Here is a 14,445-nt window from a genome sequence, read left to right as displayed (position 1 = left end):
CTAAATTAGTCAAAAACATTAGCCTGTTGCTAAAATATAGAAGCCAAACTCTAAATTTGCCTATAACCCCCCCCCACACACACACACACACAGTATATAACACATTTGCCAAATGTTAGCATGTTGCAAAAATGTTAGGTAAACTCCAATTTTTTTAAGTTTACTATTTAAGACAAAAACACAAAAACACAGCCCATGAATATATTTAAAGGCTTGTTGCTAATCTATTCAAATTGTTTTACTTTGAAGACTTTCTCATTCATTTTCTATGGGTGATATTTTGCTCAATATTTCAAAATAAAGTTTAAGAACACCAACAATACAAGCAGTTAAGTCCTGAACAAGCTGAACGTTTTGATACCAAGACTGCTGAAATGCTTGCCAAGCATTCAAATAATGACTGTAAAACACTACATTTGGAGTTTTCATTTCAAACTGGGATTTTTATTCTCATTTTAGTGCCATTTTCACCAATAAATTGATGTCCTTCAGGGAAAAAGTCAAACTCAGGGAAATGTGGTGTTGGGATAGTCAGAAAAATGATTGTCCAACATGGAAATCACACAGGAATATCAGAAAAACAAGAACTTTTCAAACATTACACAAATGTTGGCGCCTGAACAAAGATGAATTCTGTTGCAGTCCGCCATCTATGGGGAGAGACCTGAACTACAATAATGTGGGTAATCAAAATAGTTTATGCCAGTTTGGTGGGCAAGACTAAATAGTTAAATGAGCCACATGGCCCCCGGGCCGTAGTTTGCCCGCGACTGTGCTATTACAACTGAAGCTTTAGTTCAAGATGTATTCCAATGAGAATTGTGTTTTAGGTGTTTTTAGCATATTCTTGTTGCATTTCTATCATGATTGAGGACATACTTAAAGAAAATTAAGCTTAAAATTTCATTTTTGAGCATTTCTTTGTTCACAAAAACCTTCAAAAACTTGTAGATGTGACGTAGACGCTACAGTTGGCAGGTTATAAACTCCCTTCTCCACTCCATTCTGATGCATCCACTTGCAGACAAATAGATCCATGAACGTCTTTGTTTTCCTTGTCTGAGCTGAACAGCTGGATACCACTAATATTGCTTGCTATTTTTGTTGCACGGCTAATGTTAGGTTTGTGGTGTGAGAGGCTGTAAGCTAGCAGGAAATTGATGATGGGAAGTAGGGGCGGACTTGCTCTGGGCCAAGGTGAATTTATATCCTGGAAAACAACACAGGATTTTTCCTAAAAACAGCAAAATAAAAAAAAAGCATTTATGGGAGCGATTTTGCTTTAGATCTAAAAATGATTGGAGTGGGACTTTAACATCTGAAACTTTTGAACGTTTGATTGCATACTGCAATCAAACTAATAAAACAGAAGAACAATAGTTTGATTGCATGCTGCAATCAAACTAATTAATATTCAAAGATTCTCACACTCAAACTTTTTTCCAAAGAGGTTTAGAGCTGCATTACTCAGCCCCGATTTGCTTTTTCAAAAAGTTTTGGTTCAATTAAGTTGATTCCTTTACTTTTAATTGTGTTCCATTCTGCAGCTGTACCTTCTGTGTCTGATAAGATCCACCATCCTAGATAAAAACTCATCTATATTCTATATTTGTGAATGCTTAGAAAGAAAACCACAGTCTGCACTCTCAACTTTAGTTATCTGCTGCACTGCTTACACAACCATCAGACCAAACAAGGAGTCTTATAGCAGGCTCAATCATCTGATCACTGTTGTGTTGCTGGTTTTGTTGCCTTCAAAATTGCTTTTCTCGCTTCTATTTGAAGATAACAGCGTGAGAAATTGCATGTGCAGCTTTTTCTTTATCTGGAGTTGCATCCTGGCATTCTGTCACTCCACATTTCTTATTGATTTGATGCTTTTCTAGGGAAACAGTCAGTATGTATGGATTACAATTTTACCCTCATGTGAGTGTTTAGAGTAAGCAAACTAAAGTAATTTGTACCAATATGCTTTCATGTTTTTTCCATCACTCATTCAATCCTGCAGTAAAGCAGTTTTTCCTTTCTGAAATGACTAAAGTTTGCCCTGTTTGTTGTCTTGCAGGCGGCTGCACCATCAAAAACCAGTCGAGTAAGACGCTGGAGTACTGCGCAGAGCTGCTGGGTCTGGAAGAGGAGGATTTGAGAGTCAGCCTCACCACCAGAGCGATGGTCACAACAGCAGGGGGCGTCAAAGGAACTGCCATCAAGTAAGCAGCGAGCCTGCCTTTAAACTCAACCATCAATACTGCGCCGCTAGACCTGTCTTTACGCCAGTTTGTGCTTTAAAAATGCAAGGTATGAGGTAGTGGAGACGACAGTAGAGTAAATCGCAGTGAGTCAATTTTGTTGAAGCGCTTTATGCTGAAATGAGTCAGACTGCAGGTGTTGTTGCACCTTCATACCAGCCTGATTCTCAACATTTTTTGTTATGAAGGACTTTAAGCTGCGGCTGAATAAAAGGGAATCATACGAAAACGGCGTTTATATACATGCTTATGTGTTTTACCCTTTTTTTCTCACATATTCATATTTTTACATAATCATCATCTTTTGATGTATTGTGAAAGCTTTCTCAGTTGTCTTTTAATTTCATGATTCGATTCACGATTTTTTCCGATTCTTTCGATCCTCTCAATACAGTCAGATTCATTTTCAATTTTGAGTTAACGCGGTTTACACATTTAGACACATTTGTTTAGAAATATATTCTTAATCTACTGTGTTTGAATATATTCATATTAATCTGATACAATTCACATACTGTAAAATGTATCAGTAAAATAATGAGATTGTTAATATCATACAGAGTTACATGGATTCTCTAAAGGAGAAGTTCTAACAAAAATGTTCAGATCATTAACATTGTAAACATTGTTCTCCTTCTCCTGGAGGACGTTTCAGTTTGGTCACTAGGTGGCGATCACGCTATAGTATTGCACCCTATTCCAGAAGAAGAAGAAAGTATGAGCAAAAAACTGTCTTAGACCACAAATGGTTACTTTAAAAAATATTTCCTTAAAAAGATTTTGGAAAATTCATACCTGTGAGTTTATAAAGATGTCAGTAAGTCAGGAATGTTTACATCGACCGAGTGTTAGCGTTAGCCGTCCTGTGGGAAATTCCAATAAACGTTAGCTTCAAGCTAGCGGACCTTTGCTTTATATCCTAAATCGATTTCCATTTTTGTGGATTGGTTATTAGTTTATTAAGCTTAGATCGATTCAAACCGATGAATCGATTTTATCAGCGTAGTCCTAGCGTACAGCCTCTCACAACCTCAAGTGCAACATAAATGGCGACAAGCTCCATTCAGATGCATCCAGTTGACTAGATCCATGTACGTCTTTACAGATGGATAACACCCCATTTTTTGTTGTATTAGGGGGTGAATGTCTAGTAGGAGAGTGTAAACAAAGGGATGATGGGAAATGGGGGCAGAATTACTCTGTGCCAACGGGTCCCGTCCGCAACTTAAAAGCAAATTTCTGATGAACCACTGGAGAAACTTTGTCTGAGAAAATGACAGTTTTTTTGATTTTGGCTAAAAACGGAATAATTATTATTAAAATACAAACGGGAATGTTTTCAACAGATGATTGAAGTGTGACTTATAGCACACTATATACTTATTATAGACTTCTATATTTTAATAATTAGTCTGGATCAAGTGTACAGGAGTGAAGACATTTCAAGTGAACTGATTCAGACCAAACCGGTACTGAGAACTAACCATTTTCTGTGAACAAACGTCCGTTGTTTCATTCAAACAGAACTGCTGCAGTAATGTATGTTAACAGTTATAGTGCAGGGTAACTAAAGGACAATCTGAGGCCTGTCTCCATGCACAGAGAAATGATGAGTGTAATAAAGAATAATGCGCCTATTTGCCATTGAGGGCTATAACAAATCCATGTTATCTACAGATTACAGCTCAAACACGCGCAGGATGACAGAATGACTTATTAGAGTTTCAATTCTCAGTTGGTCTGGTTCAGAATGCTGGAACTTCCAGGTCTGAGTAAGCCAGCTCTCACACGCTTCAGTAACAGATGGTTGATGTATTGCTTGTCTTGTTATCGCTGTCCATGGAGCTGACATTTGAATATACAGAAAAGGGAAGCAATCCTCAGAGAAGTGGTGGCAGACTTTGTTTGGCGACGTGGAAACAGCTGGATGATTTGCTTCATCATCGTATTGCCCTCAACGGCGCCAGATCGTATTGGAACTGCTTTGGCCTGCGTACATTGTTTATGAAAAGTGTGGAGCCATCTGGACTCTGAGGGACGAGCCGGGATGCTGGAACGAGTTTTATGTGAAAGTCAAATAGTTGTTCAAATGTTGCTGAGAACTTGCCTTCCCTTCCTAACAGTTAACTGAAGCTGGCAGGGGCTCCTTTGACCACCCACACTTAAGTGAGTGAGTGCTCCCCTAAGTTTCCCAGAAGGCTTCAGAAATGGCACTGCGACATTGTCTTGTTTGTGTGGAGGTTTGGGCGTGGTGAGTGTGGAAACAGGTAGTCTGGCTACTTGTGCACAATTGAGAAAAAAAGACAGAGGAATATCGGTTTGTCAGGGCCTGTGCCTAAATTTAGAAATGTTGATGACATTTCTTCATGCAGGCTCACTTGAGTGTGTGTGCGTAGCGGTCTGGCTGCGTTCTCTTCAGCTGCGCTTCCCTCCGGGGAAATACTCACAGCTCCTTTGGACTTAAAAGTTTCACATAAATCAGTACCTCCAGGGTTTTGCAATCGCAACCATTAACACAAATTCAAGCAAACCCGAGATTTGCTCCTCACCCTGCAACTTTACTGCAACTTTGGCTGATGTAGTCGTGGGTGTCGATGTAGCTTCACGACTTCTGGCTCCCTCCCGGAAGCCGTGCTCTCTTTGGTTACCTCTCTTTAGCTCTCTCCGTCTTTTTACCACTGCAAGCTGTGTGTAAATGGTCATTTGCGCTGAGTGTGCTCACGACTGGGTGGGGGGTTGCGCTGACTTTAATGATAGAAAAAGTGTTCTACATCTATACCTTAGAAATCTACAAGACAGGCTAGAATAAAGAGATCTTGTGGCTTCAAAATAAAAGTTTTCATGGGACATGTCTTCTTGAAATTAAACAAGAAAAACAAACATTTACTATAAAAATCTGGAGGACAACTACTTTTATTGAAAACATTTATGTCATTTCTTAACTTCTAAAACACATTTTATGTCATTTTTAGTTTATTTGCAGAAGTTGGATTGTGGATGAATCTTGTTGGAAATGTGAAACTCGGATGTTATGTAATATAAAGTTTACATTATAGAAAAGCTCTCATTAGTTTAATAAATGGTATTATATGGGCTGGAATATGAAAGAATGAATAATATTCACATCATTAAGGCTTCATTATAAGAGGTTGACCTTTAATGACCAAACTCGCCAAGATAAATGCAACATATGAATGATCAATTTAAAATGGAGTCAAGTTTTAACATATGAAAATGTCAGTCGTGATATAATTGTCAGCGGCTCACAATATACGATAATCACTGAAAGAAGGGGGGAAAAAAATCCTTCATGAGCGCCGCTCTGAATTACCAACACGCTTATTGCCAGATTTTCTTCTCGGTGTCCCTCGATGCCTCTAAAAGCGAGTGGAATTCATGTGGAGGAGAGTGACCTTTACACTGTGCTGCAGCTTGAATTAAATCCCAAATTATGCTCATAAAGCCCCCCTCAAATTTTATGAATAACCCTGATTTAGACATGGGGTAGGCGAGATGAATCTGAAGACGTTCCTGCTTTGGTTCAGGGGCCTTATTTTCGTCTTATGCGACTAAGATGCTTGGATTCAAAAGGTTTTATGTATGAAACGCCTGCATTTAAAGTAACCTGACATATGGCGCTGAGTTTTACTCGTGCGCTTGAGTCATTAGAGCCATCTGTGAGCTTTTAGGCAGTTTTTGGCGACTTTATTTATTTGCTGTACGGAAGTCAAAGACCCTAGTCAAACACACAGAGCGCAAAAATGTTTTTATTTCATTTTTTTCATTTATTTTTTTAAATCAATTTGTGAAAGTTCTGCTATATAGTCAGGTCCACTCCTAGATATAAGATGCTCTCACTTATTGCTTTTAAAGAGTAACTCAGATGAAAACCCTTTCAATAAACATGTATAATTTAAGGAAAATTAAGCTTAAAATTGTGTTTTTGAGTATTTCTTTATCCAAATTGCTGGGAATCAGGAGCAGATTAAAAAAAAATGCTATTTGATAATATCTTATTTGTAGGGATTTAGCTATTCAGTGAAGCCGCGATTCGATTTGATTCACAGTTTTGAATGAATGAATGAAATGGTTTATTTTTAAGCAATCAGGAATAATACAGGAAAGAAACATAACACATTGAATCACAACTAGATCGCTTGAAAGGGAGTGGAAGGAAGCAAACTTATATAATCCCACCCCGGCTGGACCAAACTATTTTCTCTACATGAATGATCAATATCTGGTTCAGGAGTTAATATCAAATATTTATACTCCACAATCATAGATGCAGGTTATAAAGTATCAATAATATCAGTGATGTAATGAAATTTCTCAAAACATCCACAGACAAATAATTTATATTAATCAGTAACAATAATCTAAATATTCTCATTAAGACCCGGAACGGGAAGTCATGATTTCAATTTTTTTTTTCTTTTTCTCAACACAATGACTTAAAGGTATTTTAAGGCTAAGTATAAACAATTATACACAATATTGAAATGATCACAAATCCTCTCATACTCTGTTCATGTTTTGCTCCATGTGACAGTTTAGGATTTTTACGATTTTTGGCTAAAAACCGTGTAATCATAATTGAAAGACCACTGAAAACGCTTTTAAAATGGATCCAAAGATGATCAGAGTGAGCCTTTAAATGAATAAATTAATCTTTTTGGGGGTTGGATAAAAACACAGACTAAGGTTCACAGCAGGAGATAGTTTGGGTTTTGCCTGAAAGCAGCACGAAACACATGAGCTTTAGTTTGACGGTTCGCAGAGCCCCACAGATCAGCCTCCGTTTCTCTGCGTGCCACATTGATTTGAATGCTTTGCCAAAATAATGAGAATCGAGTGGAGAGCGACAAATGTCTGAGAGCTGCAGGACACGTGTGAGAACAGTTTTAACGCCATGAAGACGACTTGAACGACTTTTTTTTTTTTCTTGCTTCCTGTCTTGGTGTCACCACAGTTTCACACAGTGCAGAGATAAACAGCTGATCCCACCCACAGTGAGGGGGTGTTATCTGCTGGAGAAGATAAAATGGACTATAGCCACGAAGGCAAAGTGCCATAAATGGTCACAAATCCATCTGTAGTGAAGAAATAAAACAAAAAAAAAAAGCCAGACTTAAACAGCCTGTTGCTGTAAAGAAATTGGTAGAAAAGTTGAGACTTTTAGAGATTTGGAAACTTCAGTCATTTCAGGTTTCTCTGACCAGACTGAACCTTCATAGTATTAATAACTATAAGTAAGAAAGGGAGTTAAAATCAAAGGGGTCCAAACATCTCCTTCTTTATGACTTCACCTGAAGCTGGACTGAAAGATTCTCTGTTCAATGTGACAAATGTGAGGCTTGTCTGCACATGTTGACCTTAAACATGGTCTGTCGGACAATTTTAAACCTGTCACACCGAAAGAAGGTTTCTTCTTTCATCTGAGGAGAAACAGACGTGCAGATAAGTCAAAAGCTGCTTCCTGCTGGTCTTTGCCTCATGTTGCCTTCCCTCCCTCAGCTCCAGTCTGGACAATCTTCATCGTCTTGACATTATTATTTCATTTGTGATTTATTTCCAGATTATGATGGACCCGACCAAATCCCAGAACTCTGACTTATCAGAAACCAAGATAGGAATGTTGTTAATAATAGTTGTACAAATTATGCAGAGGATGAAATACATCATTATTCATCAGGAAGAAATTGCTCTCCTTTTTTTAGATGAAAAATCAGTAAAAACTTTTTTCATGGATCAAAAACATCAAGAAAAATCCAACTCCATGAAAAGAGCGTTGTTTCCTGGGACGGAGAAAGAGGTTTTCCGCATTTCCTTTAGGGAATACTCGGAAACTGCTTGGATGTTTTTCAAAGCAACAACTAGCTCAGCTACAGCTCGCTTTGATGGGCTTCCTGCATCTGCTTTGTATGCTGCTCTTTGCTGCACTATTCAGCATTCATCAGATAGTATACATTTATATACATGGGTAATCCTTGTTTTGAACATTTTAGTCTATCTGTGTGAGAACTTCTTACAGTCACAACCCAGATGGTGACAAATGGTGTTTGTCCAGGAAAATCTGACTCAGATAATTACCTGTTACTACAGTCCACAGCTGCTGTGTAAATGTTTGTCCAGCTTGAATGTGGGCAGTGGTTTCTGTTTGAAAAAGTAACAAATTCTACAAGCTACAGATTTTTAGAGTCGAATATTTTAGGTTAAAAACTGGGAAACAAAATTAATCTTTTCAAGTTTAGAAAATGAGGGGTGATCTTTCCAGCTCCTAAATGTGCTTTGGGTCATTTGGTTGGCGTGCTTATTCCCCACCGAGGTAAGAGGGGCTGTGAATCAAAATTGTTCCGAGATCGCTTTTATCCTATGATGAAACATTCCTACCCGGATGGAAAGAGTCTCTTTGGGGATGAGAGCCTCAATACGGCAAGCATGAGGGCTCCTTTAATGGTTTGATAAAAATGTAAATGATGTTGAGCTCACGTGCTTCTAGGTCAACCAAGACATGTGAGAATATTATGTTTTTATTGGATTTTTTTTTTTAGTGTGTGTGAAATGTTAAACTATCAAAAAACTAATTTAGATTTATGTATATTTATTTTTTGGGTATGTATTACAGAAACAAATGGAGGCTAATATAAGTGAGTAAACTTTTCTTTAATGTAGAGTGGACCTACCATCATAAACCAACTTTTTGAGCTTTTAAGTGTATTATACTGTTCAATCCTCACTATAAAGATCCCCAAAGCGATATTTTGATTCGTTCACACATTTCTGATTAATCCTCAAAAATCCTCTCAACAGCAGCCCCTCCCATACCCACGAAAACGAGCGGGTTCTCACGTGCTGATGTCACAGATTAAGGACAGCCCCTTTCCAGAGTAGTCTGCTCTGACAGCTTTGCCCCCACAACACCCAATTTCATCACGGAGCAAAAAAGCTTTTATTTTAGATGCAGAATACCGTATATCTTCCAATTGTGTCCTGTCTTCAGTAAATTCCAGCTCAAACGGGTTTTGTTGCTTTATACCCAGGGCTACTTACTTAATGTTTCTTTTTTGCTCTTCCTCTTCTTTTTCTATTCTGTTTATACAAGTATTACATTATTAATTTATTGAGAATATCCACTTAATTCCCGTTTAAAAATGTGAGAAATCTATGGATGAATGAATCTTTCTGAAAATCTGATGCCTACGTCCTGCACAGTGTGGTGGGTCGCCCTAATTATGCATAAAATGGCTAAAACACTGTTGGAGGTTTTTTTTTTGTTTTTTTTGGCCAAACACCACGATTTTTTTCAATTTGTTTTATTTGAGTTACAAATCATTTTGGCCCCCAATGTAGCTCCATATTTCTGCTGTTCTATGTCCTAGCAAACAACACAAGTTGTAAAATTTTGGCTAAAAACTACACAATCATAATTAAAAGACCACTGGGAACATCTTACAATCGTTTAACAGATGATGGAGTTGAAATTTGTCACTCCAGTCATAATGATTTGATTTTTCTCAGATTTTCTTTGTGAGCCTGAGGATTCAAAAAGAAAGGATAATCCTGGATTTATTCCATGCTTACTTTACATGACCAAACACATTTTGCTTCCCTTGTTTATTAATAACCACTAACAAGTGTTCATTTTGTTGATGATGGACTCGAATTGTCCCTGAGGTCTGCTCTAAAAAGTTAAGATGAGCCTAAAGTGCCCGTCCCGGTGCTGCTCTGGGCCACTGCAACCCTTTGTTCTCATAAACGACCGTCTGCTTCTGAGATGCTCAATACTCGGAGCGATTGTTGAAGCATTGATCTCCGGTTCTTGGGGAATTCTCAAACAGTTGGTCAGGCGGAGCTGTTCTCAATGCTCTGGAGAAATCAAGAACATAGCCTCAACAGCGCTTCCTGTCTTGCCCAGATAAGAGTGGAGTTGCTGAAGCAGGCAGATAATGGTGTCATTAAATCACCCTTCAGGACAGTAAATAAACTGCAGTGGAGAGGTGCTTACCTGCTTGCAGAGTGGAGCTCAATAATAGTCTTTCTAGGTCTACAAGGATTTGGGATATTGGGGTACTCAGAGAAAGGTTAAAGGGGTGTCTGTAATCCTACTTATTTAAATGTTGAAGCTCTTTAGAGCTCTGTCTTCTCAAGAGCGCTTGGACATTTTTTATTTTGATCTTTTCTTCACATTTTTTTGAATGAGGCACAAGCTGTTGAAGGTTTAGGGCCAAACAGCATGTTTTACACGATTGTAGGTTAAAAACTAGGGCAGGTTATCGATAATAATTTCCAGAAACGATTTGATTCAATTCACCAGAGCCTGGATCAATTGAGTTCTGATTTTTTTTCAGTTTTTTTTTAATCCTTTCAATTCAGTTCAATTTTGAGTTTACACATTTAGACACATTTGTTTAGAAATACATTAATAATCTATATGTTTTGAATATATTTATATTAATCTGATACAGTTCATATACTGTAAAATGTATTCGTGAAATAATGAGATTGTTAATGGCATACAGTGTTACATGGTTTCTCATAAAGAGAAGTTCTAACAAAAAGTTCAGATATAGCATTATAAACATTGTTCTGCTTCTCCTGGAGGGTGTTTCAGTTTGGCCACTAGGTGGCGATCACGCTATAGCATTACCCTTTTTTCAAGAAGAATAAACAAAGTATGAGCAACACTACTTTTGACCACAAATGATTACTTTAAACAATATTACCTTAAAAGAGTTTAGAAAATTCATGCCTGTGAGTTTATAAAGATGTTAATTTAGTCAGCAATGTATGTTTAGGTTGGCCGAGTGTTAGCATTAGCTGTCCTATGGGAATTTCCATTAAACGTTAGCATCAAGCTTGGGGACCTTAGCTTTATGTGCTAAATCTATATTTTTATGAGTTGATTATTGGTCTGTTAAGCTTAGATCGATTCAAATCGATTAATCGATTTTTATTAACCCAGCCCTAATCAAAACTGTGTTCACTTTTTTGTAGGAAGTCTTTTATTTTGAAAATCTTGTGAGCTTTTTTCATCTTTTCTTCTCGACATTGTTTTCTTTGATTTTCTAACAACACAGTAAGAGTTCAGAGGATTCACTTTCCAATGAATAGAGTTTAAAAAAAAAACACATTATGTTGTGTCAACATTTAAATACTTGACTTTTGTTAGTGGTGAGAAAATAACGATTTGTCATTGTGGCAAAGTTTTCCGTCTGCCGGAGTCTAAAAACAAACTTCCTTGCCCCCTTTGCTGATCTCACACAATCAGAATCCCATTCATTATTCACAAGGCTTCTTATTAAATTGAGTTTTCCTCATCCCAGTGTCAAAAAGTCAGGTCACCACGGCTCAAGCTGACAAAATATAGTTGCATGAATCCAGTGTATAATGAACTCCGAAAAGCAATCTAGTCTGAACTGCCTAATTACAAGCCAAGGAACTGACTCCTGGTGTCATGAATGCCCTCCATAACCTTTGACGGTTTAAAAGCTGAACGAGAGTTGGTCTGTTTCTGCTGTAGAGGAGTCAGACGTCTCGCTTTTGTTAACAAGATAATTATTTTTCTCCGCAGAAGTCAGACGCGCTTGTAAAGTAACTCAGTTAACAGCAGATTTCTGCTAACAGCCATGCTGTTGTCATAGCAACGCCACAGAAATAAAGGCTGGTGTATTCAAATGTCGAGTGTTTTTTGTTGTAAACATTCCTTTGGTGTTACAAGTCTCCACCAACTTCAGCAATTCTTGTCCAGCCGGAGTCACTAGATATTGATGCAAATAAAATGTCTTGCTTTGAGGTAGAAGCGGTAGCACACTGAAACTGTGTGTGTGTTTTTGTTTTTTATTAAATTAGCATATGACACGGGCCTTTCTGTCGTCAAGAGCCTTTATAGCCACATTTCCATTAGCAGTTTCGCCTCGACTCACCATTACTCAGCTCAGTCTCATTCTTTTCATTGAATGCTCGGTTCAACCCGAGTCCTGGCATGCCAGGTAAAAGACACGCTTTCCGCAGGAGAATAGGTTACAAAATGATACAAACTTTATTTCATAACACAATCTGGTGGCCTGGTTTGGTCGCTGGTTCAAGTCCTTGGTAATGGCAGGATTACACCTCCTGACTCCAGCTGCTCCAGTGATCAGTGGGAGGTCTGGAGTTGAAATGGGTTGAATGTGAAATGTCCTTTAAAAGAATGTTATTCTGCTCACAGCAGATTTTATCCTCGTATAAATATGAGAATAAAAACACAAAACTATACAAATTGTATGATTATGACCTGGTACCAAGATTTTTCTTCCCCACAAAAAAGTATTTTAGGTATTTTTCATAATAACTTGACTCTTTTTGTTCCAATAAAGCCTTCGACGCAATTGTCCTTAAGGGTGAATACGGGCTGGCGGGTAAATTTTACTGGGCACACAAGTAGTCTGTACAAAATATCAAGATCGTAGACCATTCTGTGAACCCATTGAGCAAAACTGTTCTTGCACATTTATCTACAGGTGTGCTGCGGGTGTCAGGTGATTGCGAAAACTTAACACACAAGGGTTAGTGAAGGTGAGATGTATAGATTTTTCATCAGTCAATCCCCCCAAAACACTCCACCCTGTTTAGTGCACCTTCCCTCCGCCGCGTGCACTCTCAGCGCATCTTCCCTCCACCGAAGTGAAGGGTCTGCAAGAAATCGCGGGGTTTGCTTGGATATGCATTCATATTTGCGATCACAACATCACGAAATCCTGGAGGGTCTGATTTAATGACATCATTAGCGTAATAATTGATCAAATTACTGAGACAGACTGGCGACCTGTCCAGGGTGAACCCCGCCTTCGCCCTTCAGTAGCCGGGTTAGGCTCTGGCACCCCCGCGACCCCGAAAGGGACGAAGCGGTCAGGAAAATGAATGAATGAATGAATTGATCAAATTAGCTTGGAAACTATATAAACGATGGAGGAGAAATGGCACGATAGACACTTTTCTATCGCCCACACAATATATATCGTCATATCGCCCAGCACTACCATACACCTCACGTGTTCCTTGTGGGCAGTCTGACTGCCAGAAATGAGGAAATACATCATCAGTGTATGTAAATGGTAAATGGCGTATACTTGTGTAGAGCTTTTCTACCTTCCTTTAAGGCCCAAAGCGCTTTGCAGCATATTGCCTCCACCAGAGGTAAAGTGGGGTTCAGTGTCTTGCCCAAGGACACTTTGACAGGAAGGCAGGAATTGAGCCCGCTCTCGTCCGATTAGGAGTCGACAGCCCTATTGCTGCACCAGGCTGCCCTGGATGATGTTTTTTTCCGTCTTTCGGGTACTTGCGTATCACCTGCACAGTCAATGCATGCAGGAGCCTCAAGGGAAATGCAGGACACACTGCACCCCCTGTAACCCTTGTGCTATCCTAGTTTCTTGACTTTGGGAGTAGGGTCATCCGGACACCAGAAGACGGTGCGCTGAACTTTTTTTTTTTTTAATAATTTTTGATTTTCACTGGTGTCTATTGCAGACATGAAATACTGTCCGCCTTCATCTACATTTCTCATGGGATGGATAACATGTCAAAGTAAGCCTTGGGTCTTCTGGACCCCATAAAATAGCGCTAGGGTTAAGATGCGAACACATCTGTCTACGAACCTCCACAAGCCCGAACAACCCAAAAACCCACAATCTGAGTCAACCCCCCCTCATGGGTGCATGCGACTAAAGCCTAGGTCTTAAGGAAGAAGTCTATGGGGTAAGATAGCTGTCAAAAAGAAACGTATTCATAAATCTTATTTTGTATTCACAAAAAGAAATTCGTATTCATAAATACAAAGTTGTGCAAAAATGTATATTTTTTGCCAAACTTACATAAAAAAATATGACTACAACATTTATTTTTACGTTTAACATGTCTCTTTTGAATACGAATTTTCTTCGTTTTGAATACAACTTCTCTCTGTCTGACGTAGTTTTGACAGTTAGGTAACAGGAGAAATCCGTATCCAAGACAGAGAGAAGTCGTATTCAAAACGAGGAAAATTCGTATTCAAAAGAGACATGTTAAACGTAAAAATAAATGTTGTAGTCATATTTTTTTATGTAAGTTTGGCACAAAATGTAAATTTTTGCACAACTTTGTATTTATGAATGCGAATTTCTTTTTGTGAATACAAAATATGTATTTATGAATACGTTTCTTTTTGACAGCT

General features: G+C 38.4%; 1 protein-coding gene across 12 annotated transcripts in view; it reads left to right on the top strand.

The window, feature by feature from the left end:
- Positions 1 to 14,445, top strand: part of myo6a (myosin VIa) — a 136,139-nt gene that overhangs the window by 48,308 nt on the left and 73,386 nt on the right. For all 12 annotated transcript variants that reach the window (XM_024290722.2, XM_024290720.2, XM_024290718.2 and 9 more), the window contains exon 12: positions 2,066 to 2,210. In XM_024290722.2, the coding sequence (XP_024146490.1) occupies positions 2,066 to 2,210 (145 nt within the window). The remainder of the gene's footprint in view (positions 1 to 2,065; positions 2,211 to 14,445) is intronic.

Source organism: Oryzias melastigma, linkage group LG24, assembly GCF_002922805.2.
Source record: "Oryzias melastigma strain HK-1 linkage group LG24, ASM292280v2, whole genome shotgun sequence".
NCBI classification, from domain to species: domain Eukaryota; kingdom Metazoa; phylum Chordata; class Actinopteri; order Beloniformes; family Adrianichthyidae; genus Oryzias; species Oryzias melastigma.
This window is presented reverse-complemented; position numbering and strand designations above follow the sequence as displayed.